The following is a 23882-nucleotide window of genomic DNA, read 5'->3' as shown; positions in this document are numbered from 1 at the left end:
AGGGGGGACCCCGGGTCCTTAGCAGTGGGGGGTCTGGGGATCCACAACCTCAGGGTTGTCAGTGACAGCCTGGGCTGACACTTGATAGTCCTGCTCACACTGACAGCCCTCATTCTGGGTATGTGTTCTAAAGTTTAACGCACAAATACATGCGCCATCCGCTTTCTTTGCTCCCTCATGATGGAAGCTAATATCTTGCATATGATTTGCATACTTTTAGCTTTGATTATGAGGGAGTTAGTTTAGGGCACTGCGATGTTCTGTGCAGTGCCAGAGTTTTGATCATTGGGCCCAAAGTATTTATGAACCTGCAAGTAGCATAAGGAAGCTGAATATTTGCCCTTACATGATTTTGATACAGTAGTTAAACGTGAGAGTAATTGCAGTCTTAAGAGCAGTTGATTATTGCTGCCTGAAAAGTTGAGGAATGCTCTGTGCTGCTATGAAATAATTAGCTCTTTCTAGAGAGAACTTCCAACTGTACCCTGATATGTTGAACTCACAAGGAGCTCTCTTTGACATGGTGAAAGTTTTAAGAAGAGCACTAGCAGTAAACTTGATTTAGATCATGCCCAGCACACCCTGGTTTAAAATATGCTGCACATTTTTGACTTGGTGCTTCACAAAACGTTTCTTATAAACTATTCCTTGCTGGTAGAATTTATTAGTAGTACTTGTCATGGTGTCGCTTTTGATGTTGCTGTTGAAAGTTTTATGGGTTGAACACACAGGGCACATTATGTACTAAGCACAAAGCTTTGGTCAGTGGTATCAGAAGCAGGCAGGAGCGTGATATAATTCTCCACTCTTCTCCCAAGGCCATGAGTTGGAAGAATTAGTGCATCAAATGACTCAGAAGTGTATAAGTACATAAGGTGGTGATAGTGATAGAGAGTGTTTGAGAAATTTTGTGGTGGTAGTAGGGTGACGGTATGATAAGGCTGAACAGTATGATAAGGCTGAACTCCGCTCTCAGGACAAATCCCTCCTTTCAGTACCCTTCTCCACCACCGCCAACTCCAGGCTCCGCCCTTTCTGCCTCGCCTCACGCCATGCATGGAACGGACTCCCTGAACCCATACGCCAGGCCCCCTCCCTGCCCATCTTCAAATCATTGCTCAAAGCCCACCTCTTCAATGTCGCCTTCGGCACCTAACCACTACACCTCTACTCAGGAAATCTAGACTGCCCCAACTTGACATTTCGTTCTTTAGATTGTAAGCTCCTTTGAGCAGGGACCGTCCTTCGTTGTTAATTTGTTCAGCGCTGCGTAACCCTAGTAGCGCTCTAGAAATGTTAAGTAGTAGTAGTAACTTAGTACATAGGTACATTGGGAAGGTTTTGGGGGATAACTGATGTGTGAGAGATGAAGTGATGGTGATTTCTATCCAGGCGCCCATGTTTGGAAGTGGCTCTTTAGGTATAGATCATATTTGTCCAGGCCAAGTTAGGTTATAATTTACATGGCATGGAACTACATATCAATCATGTGTATAAAGATTAAAAAAAGGTTAATTTAGGCATCTTGGATAAATACATGAAGCTATGCAAACGGAAAGTCTCCTGTATTTATAAGTACATCAGGCATTACCACTCTTTTAATTTGAATTGTACACATTCTTTCTGAAATGTGTACTGTTTCAGGGAAAAAAAAAGAATCTGAAAGAACTTGTTGACTATATTGTTGCAGGTTCGCCTTACCCATGATATTAGACATAAGAATGTGGTCACTTTTCATGAATGGTATGAAACAAGTAATCATCTGTGGCTTGTAGTGGAGCTATGCACAGGTAATGTTTAAATCTTTTTATTAAACCAGTTTCAGAGAATGTACAGTACAGCAGGCACGAAATACATGAAAAGCTCTGGTCAATATAATTATATCAGACATCCATAACCAGTGAACCAATGCATGTTTGCCTTCTCCCACACAGCCCCCTCCCCCCAAACCTAATTCTGTAAGTCAAGTGTCATACTAAATTGAAGGAGGCCTAACCCTGTTGGTTTAGAATCCTACTATGAGCAGCTAGCTGCAACGTTGCCCAAAATCTCTCCAAAATGCGCTTGCGGAGATGGAAAGTCATGAACCTCAAAGCACTCCATGGTCAACAAAGAGATCATCTGAGTCCTCGAGTACACAAATGTGGGCGTTGTTGAGTCCATCCAGCAAAGTAATATCAATTTTTTTTTTACCCATCGACAGAGGAATCCCTGCAATCCAGGGGGTACAGTAACAGCTATTGCAAAAGTATCAAAAAGCAGTCCTGGCCTTAAGTCCATCCAGCAAGCCCAAGGTTGTAGAGCATGTTGTACTATTTGCACCTATAAGGTTTGTATTACTGGGCACTGTCAAAACATATGGCTCAGATTCGCCTCGGAGGCAGAACATTTTGCACAGGTGCCAGACACACACAGTGCTGCCCTATGAGCCCGAGAGGTTGAGATGTATAATCTGAGCATAAACTTGTATTTCAGTTCCCACAGTGTAACATTCATGCTCAAGATTCCCTCCTGAATGTGAGCTGCCGTTATAGGCACCGAGAGCTCAGCAGACCAACGGGACGCATAACGGGCATAATCCAGAACCTCTGTTGTGTCTTTCAAAAATCTATGATGAAATGTTAATAGGACTGGGTTTTGTGAGCTCAAGGTCAAGGCTTCATTAAAAATATCTTGTACATCCTCACTTAAATTCACCCATCACAGGCTTGTATGCAAAATAGTCTGTTGACTGGAGTGAAAAGGTAGTTCAGAGCTCCGTGAAAGGTTGTAGTTTGCCTTTCTCGGTCAAAACCTGATGCAAGTATTTTAGCCTGTTGGAGCACCATCACACCAACACCGGAAAATCAGTCGCAACAGGAAAGTCTGGATTATGATGTAGAGCAATGTAAGAGGTGGCGCATGCTGTAAACTGATGTTGCCTGCAAAGCCACCACCAGTTACTTCGAGCTGTAGAGAGAATAGGATTGTTGGAGTGCAATGGGAGAGCAGCCCAACAACATATAGTGCAGCCAGCTAAAATGTTCTGGGCCAAGAAACTCTAATTCTAGTGCGGTAGCAGAGAAAGAAATAGTTTGTATCAATTATTAATATGACACATTGCACATTCTAATGTAAGATATCGGATATTCAAAAGGCCTAGCCCTCATGCGCTCCCGATTTCTGGCAGTCTGGCTTTCCTTCAACACCAAAGGTAATCCTGCAGCGCTTTGCATATTGCTGTTTCATTCTGAGGTTTCAGGTATAAAGGCAACATCTGGAAAGCATACAGTCAGCGAGGAGCTACCATCATGTTGAACAGATGAACCCTGCACAGCAGGTATAGCGGGTAGGAGCACCAGAGCTTCAACAATCTGATAGTATCCTGTATGGTAAATATATGCACCATAACATGATAATTCATACTTTGCTGGTGGTAGAGTTTGGGGGGACATGGGTGGAGTTTGCGCACATGTGTGTGTAACCCGGGTCTCATTCGGGTAGCTCCGGACCTAGGTGCTTAAAACAGTCACTGCTCATTCAGGCCACGCTTACCACACTCGGATCTTCAGTGAAACTCCAGTCGAGCAGCGGAGTTGGTCAATGGTTCGGAATAGTGATCCAGGGGTTTGAGAGACACTTTACCAGGTAGGATTCCACCCCGCCCTTCAGTCAAGGTACCACTCTGCACTTTGGGAGGTTTTATAAACAAGCTTAACTTTTATTGAACTTGGCTTCAACAGGCACTTGACAACTCAATTCATGTCCTCTAGTCCGGAATAGCGATCTGGGGGTTTGGGAGACACTTTACCAGGTAGGATTCCACACCCCCCCCTTCAGTCAAGGCACCATTCTGCACTTCGGGAGGTTTTATAAACAACTTTTATTGAACTTGGCTTTAACAGGCAGTTGACATCTTGATCTTTCCTTTCAGTACAATCCAACTGTTTGAACTCGCAAACAGTTTTATGTTTAAATCATTTTTTATTGATGGCACATTACCAAAATAACATTTGCATATAGAAATCAGGTTTTCACCTTGAACCATCAGTAATTTTATAAACCCCACCTCACCGTTCCAACTCCCCCCCCCCCCCCCCCCCCCCCACTAACCTTTCCTTCTCATCTTTCATTACCAACTTATACTATCTTAAATTGTCCATCGCACAGGTTAGATCTATGCATTCAGAATGCTGCTTCGCGCCGTCAGAGTCAAAGTGTTCCAGAACGGGCTCCAGCAACACTGGAGCTCCTCTCCTGCTGCTGACGAAATGTCATGTATTTCCATTCTTGCAAGGAAAATCATTTTCGTTCTGCAATACTGTATTTTTTTTCTCAATTTTTTATTTATACAGTTTTATACAATTAAACCAATATCAACAGGTCAAATTTCACAGTTGATTGATACAACTTTGGTGTTCTTATACAGCTACATTATGATAACTATGAACAAAAATTGCTAAGCAAGAGATAAACCCCACCCACCCTCCCTACTCCCCCTCCCTACTCCCCCCCACCCCTTAGAGTGTCTGTGCAGTTGGTTCTATACGCTCACGTTTGTAGATAACCAAGTGTTATAAGGGTCCCATATCTTCAGATGGTGAGCCAATCGTCCTTTGTGCAATGCGGTGAGTTTAGACATCAACTGGATATAGTTCAATTTTTCCAGCACAGCTGGCAGGCCTGGTATCTGAGGTTTCTTGCAGGCTGCCGCCAGCACCAGCTTGCCCGCTACAAACACCTGCGTGGCAAACTGGTGAACATGCTTTTTGACTGCTGGCGGTCTAAAATGTAAAAGACAGTAGTCCATTTTCATCTGATATTGAGTGGCTGTCACTGATTTTACAAAGTCCAATATACTCTTCCAGTATCAAGCTGCATGAGCACAGGACCACTAAATAATGTACATATCCCCCTCCATCCCGCAGTCCCTCCAACACAGGGCCGAGCCCGAGTTACACATTTTAACCAGGCGGCTGGGAGTGTAGTACCAGCTATACAAGATTTTATGCCCATTTTCTACCATAGCGCTGGATACTGAAACTCTAAGCAATGAGCGGAAGGCCAATACCCATTGTGTTAGGTCATATGTGGCCCCAAGTGCAGTTTCCCATCTATGTGTGTAGTACTCTACCGGGTAGGTACGGGCTAGAAGCGCTTTATAGAGCCTGGAGACACCTCCTCTCCCTTCTCCTCCCGTCAATTCTTTTTCCAATTATGTTTCTGCCAGACTGAGTTCCTCCGCCGCTCTACGGCGAATAAAATCTTTTGCCTGACAGTATTGAAATGCTTGCAGCGGGGAAAGTTCATGTTCCTGGCAAAGTGTTTGCAATGATGGTGTCTGGCCTTGTTCATACATTTGTCCCAGCTCGCAGAGACCTATGTTCTCCCATTCCCTGTATGCTGTGTCTACCCGGGCCAAAATGTGGGGCAAATCTTAGGTATGTATGCTTAAAGTATATTCGCTCCGGGAAAAATTGCTCCCTGATCTTACACCAAATAGTGAGTGGCCACTGGATAATTGAGGGACTCCTCTTAGTTATTTCTTTAAGCCTATGTATCGGTAACCAGAGTATTGCACGGAGTGGGTATGGATCTAGCCAACTCTGCTCTATACAGGTCCATATTTTCCCTGTATCCTGTAGCCAAATTGCGCAGGTGAGCTGCATAGTAATAGTTGCGGAAGAAGGGAACCCCCATGCTCCCTCTGTCCCTAAACTGATACATTGTCTCCCGCCGTACCTGTGGCGGTCTCTTCCTCCAAATAAAAGAGAATACTCTACCCTGTAGACCCCGGAAGAAGGAATCCGGGATAAATATTGGAAGGGCCATAAATAGGTAAAGAAGTTTTGGAAGAACCACCATATTTATAGCATTAATCCTACCTATCCAGGATAAATCCAAGCCTTCCCAACGCTCTAGCTCCTGGAACAAGTCCTGCACTTTATTAGGGAAGTTATTATTAAAGATATCTTCAAGGCGGCGCGGTATGTTAACCCCTAGATACCTAATGTACTTGCTGGCCCATCTATATGGAAACTGCTCTTTCAACAATTTTAAGTTGGTACTAGTTAAGTTCACATCAAGAGCTTCTGACTTCTCAAAGTTGATTTTAAATCCGGAGACAGCCCCATATGTTTTTATTTCATCCCCTATGATCGGGAAGGCTGTTACAGGATCTTTTATAATAAGCAAGATGTCATCTGCAAATAATAAGATTTTAGTTTCAAATCCCCTCCAATACTGTATTGTAGGGTACCTATTAGATGTCCATTCTGTCAATATGGCTTGCTTTGCTACCATGATAGCTTTACGTGCAAATTTTGTAATCCCTTTGCGAAGAGGTTGATTCAAGGCAGGGTATCCAAGCAAAAGTGCTGAATTATAATTCCACTTTACGCTCCACATCCTTGCCACCTGCGCTATTATATCTTTCCAAAATTTTGTAATCCTTCCACATATCCAAAACATATGGCTTAGGGTGGCCCCTTCTGCTCTGCATTTAGGACATGAACCCCATGGTGACACTCCCATGTGGAATGTACGCCTAGGCGCTATATATGCGCGTACTGCAATTTTATATTGCATTTCCCAGTACATGGCGGACTTTGCAGTTTGTCGTATTGCCAGAATATGGGTTCTCAACTGCTCCAATGTGAGTTCTATCGGAATGTCTATCTTCTACGCCTGCAGAATCTGCCAGTAATTTAATTCCAGCATCGTGTCTTTGATGTGTCTATGGGGAAACGCTAGTGGCACTTTCCCTTGAGCCTCAAGAGAATATGCTGCCGATATTTCCTCTTGAACATCTGTCAGATCACTCCACTGTAGCGTATCAATCTAATGTCCAAGTTGAGCATAATGAAACATGTCCCCACTGAGAATACCAAATTCAGTTTGTAAATCCTTTAAAGGTTTAAGTTTCCCATCTGGGGTAAGTACTTGCAAGATGTACTCCATCCCTTTTCTCTGCCATCTGCGGAAAGCTGGGTAAAGCGTACCCGGTTGAAACATTGGATTAGTACAGATTGGCAAAAATGGCGTCACCTTCGGTGAAAAGTTGTCGCGTGCTCGAGGACCTTGGCATACTGTCAGGCTTCTTCCCCGGGAGCACTGGATTCGTGAGTCCGTGGGCCACTACCGTGGAGCGGCAGTGGCAGGCAAGATCACCTCCAAGGTAGAGATAAGACAAAACTGGACCGGAACCCCGGACTGGAGTTCTACACAGGAATACACGGAACTGGAACGCACCGGACGGGTGCGCACTGGAGTGGAGCCCGCTGGACTGGAACACACTGGAGGGCCCCACAGGACTGGAACATACAGGAGTGAAACCCGCTGCACTGGAACACACTGGACCTAGGCTTCACCTACGCTTGACCACCTTTCCCCGAGGGTTGAGCCCTCAGGTTCTGGCAGCCGGTAGGACTTACAGGAAAACCCGGAACTGGAACTTGCAAGCAGGAACAGCAGGAATGAAGATCCAGGAGTGCCCCCTGGCACCTAGGCGCAGGCAAGGCCGACAGGCAGGGACTGTCCGGGTTCTGGCAGTCGGCAAGTTTAAACACAATGACTAGTAAACTGTACCTAGGCTAATAGAAACGCTATACCCAGGCAAACCAGTCATACACAAGAAACATACACAGAGCACACTCAGGAGACTTGAAAGCTATACACCCGCTAACAACAAAGCTGTGCCCAAGCTAACAAGTCATGCACTGGAAACAAACACAGAGCACTAGCAAAGCTATACACAGGCTAACAAGCCACACGGTGCCTAAGCTGGCTAGTCTAAACAAACACAGAGCACTAGCAAAGCTATACACAGGCTAACAAGCCACACGGTGCCTAAGCTGGCTAGTCTAAACAAACACAGAGCACTAGCAAAGCTATACACAGGCTAACAAGCCACACGGTGCCTAAGCTATCTAGTCAAACATAGAAACTCACACAGAGCAAACACTGAAACAGTGTACAGAGCACTCTATACACCAGGGCCCTAGATGAAATGCAAAGGCCAGGCCTGTAGTCTCTAAATGATTAATAAAGCCCTTCCACACCAGAGGCACACTGCAGCAATCACCTTGCATCCAAACAGAGGCTTGACACACAGAGAAGTCAGCCCAGCGGGAGCCATCTTGGATACTGGCATAGAGGAGTCGGCGGCAGCCATCTTGGAAAAGGCATAGCCCACACAGGTGAGGTTCAGTAGGGCAATCAGCACACAGAGCCAGAGAGAAACTAAGACAGAGACAGACACAGAGACAAGCAGAAGCCAGCACAGCCACTGACTCCCAGAAACAGGGTAAGTCTGAGGGTGGTCACGACCACAGACGTAACAAAAGTTCTCCGAGGACAAGCAGGCTGCTTGTTCTCACTGATGGGTGACATCCACGGCAGCCCCTCCAATCGGAATCTTCACTAGCAAAGGCCTTTGCTAGCCCTCGCGCGCCGATGCGCACCGCGCATGTGCGGCCGTCTTCCCGCCCGAAACCGGCTTGTGCCGGCCAGTCTTCTTTTCTCCGCGCTCGGTACGGTTGTGTTGTACCGTTCGTGCCCCGAAAAGTCGACCTCGCGCGTCGTTTTCGACTACTTTCTGTGAGAAATTCCAGAAATTATTTGGATTAACCACTTTTGGTTTTTCCTTCCCCGTTAAGTTTTCTTTCGTCGTCGGGGTAGGCCTTACTTAGGCCCCGGTCGAAATTTCCCTTTTTTCTGTGCCAAATTTCGCCATTTCGTCTTTCGATTTCGCCGGCGTGATTTTTCCGCTCATGACATCGAAGCCTTCCAGCGGCTTCAAGAAGTGCACCCAGTGCGCCCGGGTAATCTCGCTCACTGACAGGCACGCGTCGTGTCTTCAGTGTCTGGGGGCTGGGCACCGCCCTCAGGCCTGTAGTCTGTGTTCCCTTTTGCAAAGGCGGACTCAGGTAGCGAGGTTAGCCCAGTGGAACATTTTGTTCTCGGGCTCTTCGTCGGCATCGGCACCGGGGGTATCGAGTGCATCGACGTCTTCAGCGTCCAGACCTTCAACCTCGGCGGCCAGTGCATCGATGACACAAAATTATTCAGGGTCGTCAAGTCGCAGGAGGAATGTGAACGATTACAGGAGGACCTTGCGAGACTGGGAGAATGGGCGTGCAAGTGGCAGATGAAGTTCAATGTTGACAAGTGCAAAGTGATGCATGTGGGTAAGAGGAACCCGAATTATAGCTACGTCTTGCAAGGTTCCACGTTAGGAGTTACGGATAAAGAAAGGGATCTGGGTGTCGTCGTCGATGATACGCTGAAACCTTCTGCTCAGTGTGCTGCTGCGGCTAGGAAAGCGAATAGAATGTTGGGTGTTATTAGGAAGGGTATGGAGTCCAGGTGTGCGGATGTTATAATGCCGTTGTATCGCTCCATGGTGCGACCGCACCTGGAGTATTGTGTTCAGTACTGGTCTCAAAAAAGATATAGTAGAATTGGAAAAGGTACAGCGAAGGGCGACGAAAATGATAGTGGGGATGGGACGACTTTCCTATGAAGAGAGGCTGAGAAGGCTAGGGCTTTTCAGCTTGGAGAAGAGACGGCTGAGGGGAGATATGATAGAAGTGTATAAAATAATGAGTGGAATGGATCGGGTGGATGTGAAGCGACTGTTCACGCTATCCAAAAATACTAGGACTAGAGGGCATGAGTTGAAGCTACAGTGTGGTAAATTTAAAACGAATCGGAGAAAATTTTTCTTCACCCAACGTGTAATTAGACTCTGGAATTCGTTGCCGGAGAACGTGGTACGGGCGGTTAGCTTGACGGAGTTTAAAAAGGGGTTAGATAGATTCCTAAAGGACAAGTCCATAGACCGCTATTAAATGGACTTGGAAAAATTCCGCATTTTTAGGTATAACTTGTCTGGAATGTTTTTACGTTTAGGGAGCGTGCCAGGTGCCCTTGACCTGGATTGGCCACTGTCAGTGACAGGATGCTGGGCTAGATGGACCTTTGGTCTTTCCCAGTATGGCACTACTTATGTACTTATGTACTTATGCATCGAGGCATCGGCCCTCTGCATCGGCGCCGAGACATCGGACAGCTGCATCGACGTCGGTGGTACCGGGACCTCGTCTGCTGATGTCGTCGGACGGTGGTGCTTCGTCTGGAGTGCAGGTGAGGGCTGTCCATTCCCCTGCTGGTGGCGGTGAGCCTTCGGGTGGGTCTCCCCCTACCCTGAGGGCTCCTGCGGTACAGCCCCCCCGAGACCGACCTTCTTCGGTCTCGGCCCCGAGGAAGCGACGGCTGGATTCTACGTCCTCCTCGTCGGTACCGGGAAGCTCTGGTGACATGCTTCGTCCCAAGAAGTCGAAGAAGCATCGTCACCGGTCCCCTTCCCATGTCGGTACCGAGAGCTCTGGGTCGCCGAAGGAGTCGGCACCCAGCAGGCATCGGCGCCGAGAGGACCGCTCACCCTCTGTTCAGGAGGTGTCGATGCGCTCCACTCTGGACAGCCCGGAAGAGCCTCCACGCCCGGAACAGGTTCTGACGTCGACGCCTGCATCGACCTCCATGCCTTTCTCTGCAGCCGCTCTGAACGAGAGCCTCCGGGCCGTTCTCCCAGAGATTCTGGGAGAGCTGTTGCCCCCTACCCCTCCGGTACCGGCGGTGCTTGCGCCACCGGTACCGTCGAGCGTGGCGCCGGCTGGCCCATCGCCCGAGGTGAGGTCTCCGGCGTCGGTGCCGCGTGCGGTGCCGGCTGCCGTCGCCTCCCAGGAAGGCTCCCCGACTACGTCGGCGGAGGGAGCTTCGCCGATGCGGGCGAGGGAGTCTACCTCTCGACGCCCCCATCGTGGACGTGGCTCCACGGAGTCGAGTCGGGCACGGTTGCAGACACAGGTCCGTGAACTTGTGTCTGACACCGAGGGTGAGGCCTCGTGGGAAGAGGAAGAGGACCCCAGATATTTCTCTGACGAGGAGTCTGAGGGTTTACCTTCCGATCCCACTCCCTCTCCTGAAAGACAGCTTTCTCTTCCTGAGAGTCTGTCTTTTGCTTCCTTTGTCCGGGAGATGTCTACGGCCATCCCCTTCCAGGTGGTTGTGGAGGACGAGCCCAGGGCTGAAATGTTTGAGCTCCTGGACTATCCTTCTCCACCTAAGGAAGCGTCCACTGTTCCCTTGCACCATGTCCTAAAAAAGACATTGCTTGCGAACTGGACCAAACCTTTAACTAATCCCCACATCCCCAAGAAGATCGAGTCCCAGTACCGGATCCATGGGGACCCAGATCTGATGCGCACTCAGTTGCCTCATGATTCTGGAGTTGTGGATCTGGCCCTAAAGAAGGCTAAGAGTTCTAGGGAGCATGCTTCGGCGCCCCCGGGCAAGGACTCTAGAACCTTAGACTCCTTTGGGAGGAAGGCCTACCATTCTTCTATGCTCGTGGCCAAAATTCAGTCTTACCAGCTCTACACGAGCATACACATGCGGAACAATGTGCGGCAGTTGGCGGGCTTGGTTGATGCGCTCCCCCCTGAGCAAGCCAAGCCATTTCAGGAGGTGGTCAGGCAGCTGAAGGCGTGCAGAAAATTCCTGGCCAGAGGGGTGTATGACACCTTTGATGTTGCGTCCAGGGCCGCTGCTCAAGGTGTGGTGATGCGCAGGCTCTCATGGCTGCGTGCCTCCGACCTGGAGAATAGAATCCAGCAGCGGATTGCGGACTCGCCTTGCCGTGCGGATAACATTTTTGGAGAGAAAGTCGAACAGGTGGTAGAGCAGCTCCACCAGCGGGACACCGCATTCGACAAGTTCTCCCGCCGGCAGCCTTCAGCCTCTACCTCTACAGGTAGAAGATTTTTGGGGGGAAGGAAGACTGTTCCCTACTCTTCTGGCAAGCGTAGGTACAATCCTCCTTCTCGACAGCCTGTGGCCCAGGCTAAGCCCCAGCGCGCTCGCTCTCGTCAGCAGCGTGCGACTCAGCAAGGCCCCTCGGCTCCCCAGCAAAAGCAAGGGACGAGCTTTTGACTGGCTCCAGCAGAGCATAGCCGACATCCAAGTGTCAGTGCCGGGCGACCTGCTAGTCGGAGGGAGGTTGAAAGCTTTTCACCAAAGGTGGCCTCTCATAACCTCCGAACAGTGGGTTCTCCAAATAGTCCGGCAAGGATACACCCTCAATTTGACCTCGAAACCTCCAAATTGTCCACCGGGAGCTCAGTCTTACAGCTTCCAGCACAAGCAGGTACTTGCAGAGGAACTCTCCGCCCTTCTCAGCGCCAATGCGGTCGAGCCCGTGCCATCCGGGCAAGAAGGGCTGGGATTCTATTCCAGGTACTTCCTTGTGGAAAAGAAAACAGGGGGGATGTGTCCCATCCTAGACCTAAGGGCCCTGAACAAATATCTGGTCAAAGAAAAGTTCAGGATGCTTTCCCTGGGCACCCTACTTCCCATGATTCAGGAAAACGATTGGCTATGCTCTCTGGACTTGAAGGATGCCTACACACACATCCCGATACTGCCAGCTCACAGACAGTATCTGCGATTTCAGCTGGGCACACGTCACTTCCAGTACTGTGTGCTACCCTTTGGGCTCGCCTCTGCGCCCAGGGTGTTCACAAAGTGCTTGGCTGTAGTAGCAGCAGCACTTCCCAGGCTGGGGGTGCACGTGTTCCCATATCTCGACGATTGGCTGGTGAAGAACACATCCGAGGCAGGAGCCCTGCAGTCCATGCAGATGACTATTCGCCTCCTGGAGCTACTGGGGTTTGTGATAAATTACCCAAAGTCCCATCTTCTCCCGGCGCAGAGACTCGAATTCATAGGAGCTCTGCTGGATTCTCGGACGGCTCGCGCCTATCTCCTAGAGGCGAGAGCCAACAACTTGTTGTCCCTCGTCTCGCGGGTGCGAGCGTCCCAGCAGATCACAGCTCGGCAGATGTTGAGATTGCTGGGCCACATGGCCTCCACAGTTCATGTGACTCCCATGGCCCGCCTTCACATGAGATCTGCTCAATGGACCCTAGCTTCCCAGTGGTTTCAGGCTGCTGGGGATCTAGAAGACGTGATCCACCTGTCCACGAGTTTTCTCGAATCCCTGTATTGGTGGACGATTTGGTCCAATCTGACTCTGGGACTTCCTTTCCAAATTCCTCAGCCACAAAAAGTGCTGACCACGGATGCGTCTCTCCTGGGATGGGGAGCTCATGTCGATTGGCTTCACACCCAAGGAAGCTGGTCCCTCCAGGAACGCGATCTACAGATCAATCTTCTGGAGTTACGAGCGATCTGGAACGCTCTGAAGGCTTTCAGAGATCGGCTGTCCCACCAAATTATCCAAATTCAGATAGACAACCAGGTTGCCATGTATTACATTAACAAGCAGGGGGGCACCGGATCTCGCCCCCTGTGTCAGGAAGCCGTCAGCATGTGGCTCTGGGCTCGCCGTCACGGCATGGTGCTCCAGGCCACATATCTGGCAGGCATAAACAACAGTCTGGCCGACAGGTTGAGCAGGATTATGCAACCTCACGAGTGGTCGCTCAATTCCCGTGTAGTGCGACAGATCTTCCAGGTGTGGGCACCCCCTTGGTAGACCTCTTCACCTCTCGAGCCAACCACAAAGTCCCTCAGTTCTGTTCCAGGCTTCAGGCCCAAGGCAGACTGGCATCGGATGCCTTCCTCCTGGATTGGGGGGAGGGTCTGCTGTATGCTTATCCTCCCATACCTCTGGTGGGGAAGACTTTGTTGAAACTCAAGCAAGACCGAGGCACCATGATTCTGATTGCTCCTTTTTGGCCGCGTCAGATCTGGTTCCCTCTTCTTCTGGAGTTGTCCTCCGAAGAACCGTGGAGATTGAAGTGTTTTCCGACCCTCATCACACAGGACGAAGGGGCGCTTCTGCATCCCAGCCTCCGGTCCCTGGCTCTCACGGCCTGGATGTTAGAGCGTAGACTTTGCCTCTTTGGGTCTGTCAGAGGGTGTCTCCCGTATCTTGCTTGCTTCCAGGAAAGATTCCACTAAGAGGAGTTACTTCTTTCTGTGGAGGAGGTTTGCCGTCTGGTGTGACAGCAAGGCCCTAGATCCTCGCTCTTGTCCTACACAGACCCTGCTTGAATACCTTCTGCACTTGTCTGAGTCTGGTCTCAAGACCAACTCTGTAAGGGTTCACCTTAGTGCAATCAGTGCATACCATTACCGTGTGGAAGGTAAGCCGATCTCAGGACAGCCTTTAGTTGTTTGCTTCATGAGAGGTTTGCTTTTGTCAAAGCCCCCTGTCAAGCCTCCTATAGTGTCATGGGATCTCAATGTCGTTCTCACCCAGCTGATGAAACCTCCTTTTGAGCCACTGAATTCCTGCCATCTGAAGTACTTGACCTGGAAGGTCATTTTCTTGGTGGCAGTTACCTCAGCTCGTAGAGTCAGTGAGCTTCAGGCCCTGGTAGCCCAGGCCCCTTACACCAAATTTCATCATAACAGAGTAGTCCTCCGCACTCACCCTAAGTTCTTGCCGAAGGTTGTGTCGGAGTTCCATCTGAACCAGTCAATTGTCTTGCCAACATTCTTTCCCCGTCCTCATTCCTGCCCTGCTGAACGTCAGCTGCACACATTGGACTGCAAGAGAGCATTGGCCTTCTACCTGGAGCGGACACAGCCCAACAGACAGTCCGCCCAATTGTTTGTTTCTTTTGATCCCAATAGGAGGGGAGTGGCTGTGGGGAAACGCACCATATCCAATTGGCTAGCAGATTGCATTTCCTTCACTTACGCCCAGGCTGGGCTGGCTCTTGAGGGTCATGTCACGGCTCATAATGTTAGAGCCATGGCAGCGTCGGTAGCCCACTTGAAGTCAGCCTCTATTGAAGAAATTTGCAAAGCTGCGACGTGGTCATCTGTCCACACATTCACATCTCATTACTGCCTGCAGCAGGATACCCGACGCGATAGTCTGTTCGGGCAGTCAGTTCTTCAGAACCTGTTTGGGCTTTAGGATCCAACTCCACCCCCCGAGGGCCCTGTTTGTTCTGTTCCAGGCTGCACTCTCAGTTAGTTGGTAAATTTTTTAGGTCAATCTCAGTTATGTCCTCGCCGTTGTGAGGCCCAATTGACCATGGTTGTTGTTTTGAGTGAGCCTGGGGGCTAGGGATACCCCATCAGTGAGAACAAGCAGCCTGCTTGTCCTCGGAGAAAGCGAATGCTACATACCTGTAGAAGGTATTCTCCGAGGACAGCAGGCTGATTGTTCTCACAAACCCGCCCGCCTCCCCTTTGTAGTTGTGTCTTCCCTTGTCTTTGTCTTGCTACATATGAGACTGGCCGGCACAAGCCGGTTTCGGGCGGGAAGACGGCCGCGCATGCGCGGTGCGCATCGGCGCGCGAGGGCTAGCAAAGGCCTTTGCTAGTGAAGATTCCGATTGGAGGGGCTGCCATGGACGTCACCCATCAGTGAGAACAATCAGCCTGCTGTCCTCGGAGAATACCTTCTACAGGTATGTAGCATTCGCTTTATGTAGTTTGCACACCCATTTCCATGTCGCCTTGGCAGAAGCCATGATGCCTGTTAGTCGAAGCACTTTTGGCATTTCTCCCCCGATCATATGTAAATGGGTCTGCAATAATCTCAGTTCAAGCTTTGTATTTGAGAAGTCTGACCTAGAGCGGAACCAATCACTCACATGTCTCATCCCACTAGCGACTGTTATTTATTTCATGCTTATTAGGCCCAAGCCACCATACTCTACCGGGGTTTGTAGAATTTGCTGGGACAGGCGTGCTCTTTTCCCGTTCCACAGAAAGGCTCGTAACATTTTGTCTAATTTCCATTCATCTTTCTTTTTCAAATATAATGGTAACAGCTGGTAAACATACAACCACTTAGGTACTATACACATCTACTATAATAAAACGCACCCTCAACATTCTGAGGACACTGACGTCACTGAAGTCACTCAGACTCCCAGAACGGTTCGTGGATTCATGGTGGTGAAGCCACCCCACTGACCCCTGCCCCGCCCTTGCGTCAAATGTCATGACGTCGAGGGTGGAAAAAAAAAAGTAAACTAAAGAAACGGATCGCACCCACGGTTTCCCTACTCCTCCCCCTGCCGACCCACCCGCGGAAAGGGAAACCACCTCCAGAGCTCCGGAGTCCAAGTGACTCCGGAGACCACTGTTCCGACATCCAACACCCCCCCCCCCCCCACCCGCGCACCAAAGCTCAAAAAGTAGAAGCCCCGCCCACATCTGGCAGTGCTTCCTGAAATCCCTGCCCCCCCACACACACACTCACTCACTCATGTGGCAACCCCCCCACCACCACACACACACACACACACACTCAGTCTCTCATATCGCACCGCTTCCTGAACCCCCCCCCCCCACACACACTCTCGCTCATCTGGCAGTGCTTCCTGAAGCCCCCCCACACACACACACATGTGGAAACACTTGATAAACTGCCCCCCCCCACACACTCATCTCGCAGCACTTCCAGACCCCCCCACACACCCCTCTTCTTCCAAGCTGAAACCCCCAACACCCCCACACACCCCTCCAATACACACACACACACACACTCTTTCTCACTCTCATCTGCCAGCGCTTCCTGAACCCCCCTCCTCCCCACACACACTCACTCTCTCTCTCATCTGCCAACGCTTCCTGAAACCCCATATACACACACACAGACACTCACTCTCTCTCATCTGGCAGCGCTTCCTGAAACCCCTGCCCCCCCCCCCCCCCCCCACACACACACTCACTCACTAATCTGGCAGCCGTTCCTAAACCCCCCCCACACACACTTACTCAATCTCATTTGGCCCCGCTTCCTGAACCCTCCCCCCCCCACACACTCTCACTCTTCTGCCAGTGCTTCCTGAACCCATGCCCCCAACCACACACACTCACTCTCATCTGGCAATGCTTGATAAACCGCCCCCCCCTCCCACACACACACTCACTCACTTATCTGGCAGCAGTTCCTGAACCCCCACACCCCTCTTCTTCCAAGCTGACAACATACCCACACAACACACACACACTCTCCCTCATCTGGCAGCGCTTCCTGAAACTCCATACACACACACACTCACTCACTCACTCTCTCTCTCATCTGGCAGCACTTCCTGAACCCCCCCCCCCCCCCCCCCCCCCCACACACACACACACACTCTCTCACTCTCTCTCATCTCGCAGCGCTTCCTGAAACCCCATACACACACACTCACTCTCTCTCTCTCATCTGGCAGCGCTTCCTGAAACCCCATACACACACACACACTCTCTCACTCTCTCTCATCTCGCAGCGCTTCCTGAAACCCCATATACACACACTCACTCTCTCTCTCTCATCTCGCAGCGCTTCCTGAAACCCCACACACACTCACTCACTCTGTCATCTGGCATCGCTTCCTGAACCCCCCCCACACACACACTCACTCTCTCACTCGCATCTGGTAGCGCTTCCTGAACCCCCGCACCCCTCTTCTTCCAACCTGAACCCCCCCCCAACACATCCCCCCTCCCCCTTCACCACCACACCAATTCCTTGGGTGCAGTGGCAGGAATCTCAGACACCAGAGAGAAAGGGGGGGGGCCTCACACCAGAGAGACACAGGAAGGGAGGTATCTCTGTCACACACACACTCTCTCTCTCACATACAATGTCTTTCTGACTCTCACTCTCACACACTCTGTCTCACACTGTATCACATTCACTCTCTATGTGTCACACAGTCACTCACACACTCGCTTGGTCTCATACACTCACTCTCACAGAGAATCTGTGTCTCACACCATAGGCGGTCAGTGGCCCAACTGTTTGGGGAGGCTAAAGGGGGCGGGGTTAGGGGTGGAGCCAGGGGTGGAGCTTAAATCCATAATTGTCTGATAACACACAGAAAAAAAATAAATAAATAAAAATAAAAGTCACAATACCTTTTTATTAAATTTAGATATTAGATATGTATCATATGTCAAAGAATAAAGTGGTTGCTCAAAGCATATACTAACCACAATCGCTCAACTGTAAAAAGCTATGCACAAATTTGTGCAAAAACACACTCAGAACCTTACTGTACCATAACACTAGGCAGACCCTAATACACCAATATACCACCCATATGGAAAATGCAGACCGTCAACAATATGAAACAAGGGATCATAATATCACAATTCTCATGTTGAGCCACAAAACACCCTTTTAGGGTGGATAGTGTTCACAATGAGCTCCTTTTATTAACAACTATATGTAGATCCTTCAAGAGGTAGTGTGTCGTGATTTAGGCTCTAAAACCCTTTCTGATGTTTTGGTGCCACCTCAGTAAGGCCAATACACAATCTCTCCACTGCAAAACACTATACACAAACTTGTGCAAAAACACGCTCATAACCTTAGCAAACCATAACAGCACTAATTCCAAGGACAGGACGAGCTACAACCTTATGCGTGGAAAGGCAGCACTGTAATTACACCGGGCTCTAAAACCTAGTGAAACAAAAAAAACCCCAAAAGGGCTGTAAATACTACACACTAGTAGAATACTGCACCTTGATTACACATGAAAAACACACGACACAACAGATATGAAGGCAAAACTGGAAAGTTACCTCAAGAAGTCAGACTCAGCATGCAGCAATACTAGAAAAATTGAAACTTACATGCAAAATATCACAGATGCACATTTCCAAAAGCTGACATATTCCAGTTAATAAATTCTGAATAAAATACTTTTTTTTACCTTTGTTGTCTGATCATTTAGTTTTTCTTTTCACTTTGGTCCCAGTGTCTTCTTTCCATTTGATATTTTTTCTCTCACCATGTCCACCATCCTCCTGTGTCCTTATGCGTCCTGTCTACCATCTGTAGCCCTGTCCCTATCCTTTCTCCAGTTTCAGCATCTGCCCTCAAAGTGTTCCAATCCAGCCCTTAAATTCAGCAATTTTCCCTCCATCCATATCCAGCATTTCTCCCATTCCCTCCATCCATGTCCATGTACTTCCTTTGTCTTTTCTTCCCTCCATCCTTGTCCAACATTTCTCCTCTGTTCCCTGCCCTCCACTCCATCCTTGTCCAGATTTCTCCTCTCTTCCCTCCCCTCCATCCATCCATCCATGTCCAGCACCTTCCCTCTTTCTCTCCTACCCTTCCATCCAGTGTCATCCCTCTTTCACTCTCCATCCTTCTACCCATTACCCTCTCCCAATCCTTCCGTCTATTGTCTCCCTCTCCTTCCATCCATTGTCTCCCTCTATATCTCCTTCCTTCTAAACAGTTCTCTCTCTTGACCCTTTTCCATTCAGCATGTCCTCTCTATCCCCATCCTTCCAGTGTCTTTCCTCTTTCCCTCCCTACCCTTACGTCCATTGCCTTCCCTCTTTCTGCCCCCTCCTTCCAGCTTTTCCCTCTTTCTCCCTCCTTTCATTCAGCATTTCTCCGTCTGACAGCTAGGGTCTCCCCCAGTTTCTCCCCAGCAGCTTCTCTCTCCTGCCCATGTCCCCTCTTTCTCCCCCCATCTTTCCACTAATCTCTCTCTCTCTCTCTGTACCCCTCTTACATCCAGCATCTTCTCTCTGGATCTCCCCTGCTCTTTTCCATGGCCCCTCTTTCTCTCCCCATCTCTCTCTGGCTTTCCCCTGCTCTTTTCCATGTCCCTGGCTTTCCCCTGCTCTCTTCCATGTCCCCCTTTTCTCTCCCCATCTCTCTCTGGCTCTCCCCTGCACTTTCCACTTTCTCTCTCTCTCCTCCAGCGTCCTCATGCATCTCTCCTCTCCCTCATGCATCCCACCTTTCTCTTCCCTCCCCTTCTTGCTTCCATCACTCTTACTCCTTTCTCCACCCCCCCTTTTCCCATTCCCATGCCCTGCCATTGCTTTCTTTCCTCCCACTTCTCCTTAGATGTGGCATCTCACACCCTCCTCTCTCCACCCCCCTTTCCCTTTGGTTGGTCTGTCTGGCATCGCTTCCCCTCCCCCCCGGACTAGTGCGGTACCGTATTGCTCTCCCCCTCTGCTCCTGTCACGTCGTCTTTCAACGAGGCTTCCTGTTCCCGTAGCAGCAGCAGCATCAGCAGCAATGATGTAAGCGCCGTTGCTTTCAGCCTGCCCCGGAAGCACTCTCTCAACAGCTTCCCCGTAGGAGGGACGCTGTCCAGAGAAGGCTTCTGGGGCAGGCTGAAAGCAATGGCGCTTACATCATTGCTGCTGCTGCTACTGGAACAGGAAGCCTCGTTGAAAGACGACGTGACAGGAGTGGAGGGGGAGAGCGGCACCGTACTAGTCGGGGGGACGGGGGGGGGGGGGTAAAGATCGGGACCGTCACGCTCCAGTCGGGGGGGGGGGGGGGAGGGAACTGGGAGGGACATGTTCACGAGCTGCACCCGCCCCGCCCTTGCTGCACTTGTGGCTGGGGATGCTTAGCCTCCCCAAGCCTCTTATACCGGGCACCTATGTCTCACACACACTCTCTCGCACACACACACACTCTCTCTCACACTGTGTCTCATACACACTTGCACACACTCTCATTCTCAAACACACACTCCCTCAGACACACTCACACCCAGACTCACTCTCTCTCTCACACACTCACACTTTCACTCTCTCTCTCACACAGTCACTCTCACATACACTCTCCCAAACATACACACTCCGAGGAAAACCTTGCTAGCGCCCGTTTCATTTGTGTCAGAATCGGGCCTTTTTTACTAGTATTATATAGTGCTATTTTCCCCAGCAAGGATAATGGTATTGCCTCCCATGCTTTAAGAGTGGTCTGTGTTTCTCGAAGGAGATGTTTTATATTACATTCGTAGAATTTTGTGAGATCTGTAGGAATTATTACTCCTAGGTACTTTAATTTATCTCCTGCCCAGTTAAAGGGAAGTGTCCTCTGTCTCCAAGGTCGCCTATCTGCCACTACTGGCAAGGCCTGTGACTTGGTGTAGTTTAACTTGAACCCGGATAGCTCACCGTACACTTTCAGTTCCTTTATCAAGGGTCCTATGGAGCGAGGGGGATCGGATACAATCAGCAGTACATCATCTGCGTATGCAAACACTTTACTATGATGGTCTCCCATCTTCACTCCCACCACCCTTTCAGTCAAGCTTATATGTCATTATACCCATTGATAGCACAAATAACAATGGGTATAATGGGCATCCCTGTCTGGTGCCTCGGCAAATGTTAAATTCTTGGCCTTTAGCTCCGTTATCCACAAGCGCTGCTATGGGCCTATGATATAGTGTTTGTATCGCTTTGCTGTACCAGCCCTGGAACCCCATGTGCCCCAATGTTTGGAACAGGTACTCCCAGCTAACCCTGTCATTGCCTTTTCAGCATCTAGGCTGAGTAGTACTGCTGGTTTAGTTCCTACTTGACAGTGTGCCATAGCCAAGAGTAGTCTCCTAACATTTAGGGCTGAATGGTGAGATTTAACGAAGCCTACCTGCTCCTTTCCTATCTGGGCAGAATTGGGGCTAACTGTTCAGCTAAAATTTTCGCTAAGAGCTTTGTGTCTACGTTGAGTAGAGAGATCGGTCTATATGATTCTGCCTGCTCTCTGGGTTTGCCTGGTTTTGGTATTAGTGTGATTAGAGCAGAGTTAGCGTAGGTGGGAAAGGAGCCGTCTTCTATCGTGTCCTCATAATATGCTATGAGGGCTCCCAGTGCTTTAGGTGGCAAAAGTTTATAGTACTCTCCAGAAAACTCGTACAGCCCAGGGGCCGAGTAAAGCTTCAATGCCTTTACAGCCGCCTGAACCTCTACCATCTGCAGTGGCGCGTTTAGAACCTCCCCTTCCTGTACACTCAACTTTGGGAGGGCCCGCCTTCTCCAAATACCCAGCCAATCCCTGGAACTCTAAGGCCCCTTCTTTAGTGTACAAAGTAGCAAAATAAGAGGTGAATATTTTCTCTATTTCCCCAGGTTTATTCATCAGGATTCCTGCAATGTTTCTCAAAGCATCTATAGTCCTTGGGCCTTCCCGATTCTTTATAATCCGCGCTAGTAAGTTTCCTGCTCTATTCCCATACCTGTATAATCTATATTTTTGGTATGTTAGGGATTGGGTCTCTTTCTCGTGGAGCAGTGTATTAAGCGCTATCTGTGCTGATTTTAGGTTTTCAAGAGTAGTATGTGAGGGGTTTCTAATGTGTTTTTGCTTAGCTTTTGTAAATTGAGCTTCTATGTGCAGAATGTTAGATGCCATTCTTTTTTTCCTCGCACTTATATATGCTGTGATGTCTCCCCGTAGTACAGCCTTTGAGGCTGACCAGTACAATGACGGTTGGACTTCCTACGCTGCATTGTACTGCGCATAATATTCCCACTTCTCATTTATGTATGTTTGGAAAGGCAACTCTTTGTATAAGTAAGCTGGGAATCTCCAGCTGATCCTCCTTGGTGCGCCTGGCATTGTGTCCACGTCCATCCATACCGGGGCGTGGTCTGAGATTTCTTCTGGACCTATTACCGCTGTGTTCTTTTTCTGTGGGATGCAATACGCGCCACACATCCACTAAGTCTAGGGATTGTGAGACTTGCGGGAACATAGTGGACCTGTACCCTACATAATGTGGTGAGGTTGGGCTAGTGCAGTCCATTTCTGTATCCATAACTAAGTTCAAGTCCCCCAGCAATATCAATGGTTTCCCTTTCAGCTACAGGCATAAGTGCATCAACATCTGATAGAACCCTGGGTCTGAGTTATTGGGCCATACACTGCTAACAAGTAAAATTCCAATCCCTTTAACCAAACCTGGAGGAGAATATAGTTCCCTTGCGCTCCTTTGGCTACCAAGGATGCTTTATATGGTACTCCTTTCTTAAATAGCACTGCTACTCCCCCTTTCCTCCCCTATGCAGCAGTGATAAAAACCTCTCCCACCCATGCTCTGGTGTTCAGAGTCAGAGAGTCTCGTTTCTTGTAAGCAAGCTATGTCAACCTTATGCCTGCGCAATGCGGTGAGTATCTTAGAACGTTTAACTGGAGAAGTTATTCCCCCCACATTCCATGTCGCTATGCGAGTTGCCATGGGCCGCTCTGGTGCATTGATCCATCTAGCCTCTCACACAATGTATTATTTTGCTGGTCCTGAGGGAGTTCTTTTCCCCTTGCTAAGTTAAACCTGGCAAAGTTATAAACATATTAACTGCATTATTTCTACACGATTACAAACCAATCAGGAACACCACCTTTTAGCTGTCGTCTGCTAAGTCCAAGTGTTCACCATCCTTGAGAAATGTCTTTGCTTCTGCTACTGTTTTAAAGCCGTGCCAGTTGCCCTCTACCTGTATTCTTAGTGTTGCAGGGTATGATAACATAAATCTCACGTTTTTCTGCACCATTTTTGCACGTATAGTGTGGAATTGGCGGTGCTATTCCTGCACTGCTTGGGAAAAGTCATGAAAGATGAGCACTCTCTGACCTTCGCAACTTAAACTTTCCCTCTTAATCCGAAATCCTCGCATTATTTCTATCTTGTGTCGGGAATTTAGTATCTTGGCTATTACCACTCTGGGGTGGGCCCGATTTTCAATTCTCCGGCCCACGCGGTGTGCCCTCTCAATCACCATCGGGCCCGATAAATCCGTAAGCGCCATTTCTTTTGCTAGCCAGGTCTCCAACCATATTTCCAGGTTTCAGTCTGGGATACTTTCTGGGTGGCCCACTATTTTGATGTTGTTACGCCGTGATCTATTTTCCAAGTCTTCTAGCTTTGTAGTCAGCTCTGCTGTTTGAAGACTGGCGCGAGCGATGTCTGGGGCCTGCCCTCGCGTATCGTCCTCTAGGGCTGAGACTCTGGTCTCCAAGTCTCCGGTGCGAATCCCCAATCCGTCGACTCCCGTATGCAGCAGCTCCAGTTGTGTGGTAAGTTTTCCCAGTGCGGTTCTAGCGCCTTCATCATTGCCGACGTCAGCTGCGCTATCTGGGAGTC

At 49.3% G+C, this 23882-nt stretch overlaps 1 protein-coding gene across 1 annotated transcript in view; it reads left to right on the top strand.

Moving 5' to 3' along the window:
* Positions 1-23882, top strand: part of ULK4 (unc-51 like kinase 4) — a gene marked incomplete in the record, with an annotated part of 1752451 nt that overhangs the window by 122848 nt on the left and 1605721 nt on the right. The window contains 1 exon segment of the mRNA XM_030209369.1: positions 1691-1790. Coding sequence (XP_030065229.1) covers positions 1691-1790 — 100 coding nt within the window.

Source organism: Microcaecilia unicolor, chromosome 1 (assembly GCF_901765095.1).
Source record: "Microcaecilia unicolor chromosome 1, aMicUni1.1, whole genome shotgun sequence".
NCBI classification, from domain to species: domain Eukaryota; kingdom Metazoa; phylum Chordata; class Amphibia; order Gymnophiona; family Siphonopidae; genus Microcaecilia; species Microcaecilia unicolor.
Note: the sequence above shows the minus strand (reverse complement) of the source record. Positions and strands in the feature narration are given on the sequence as shown.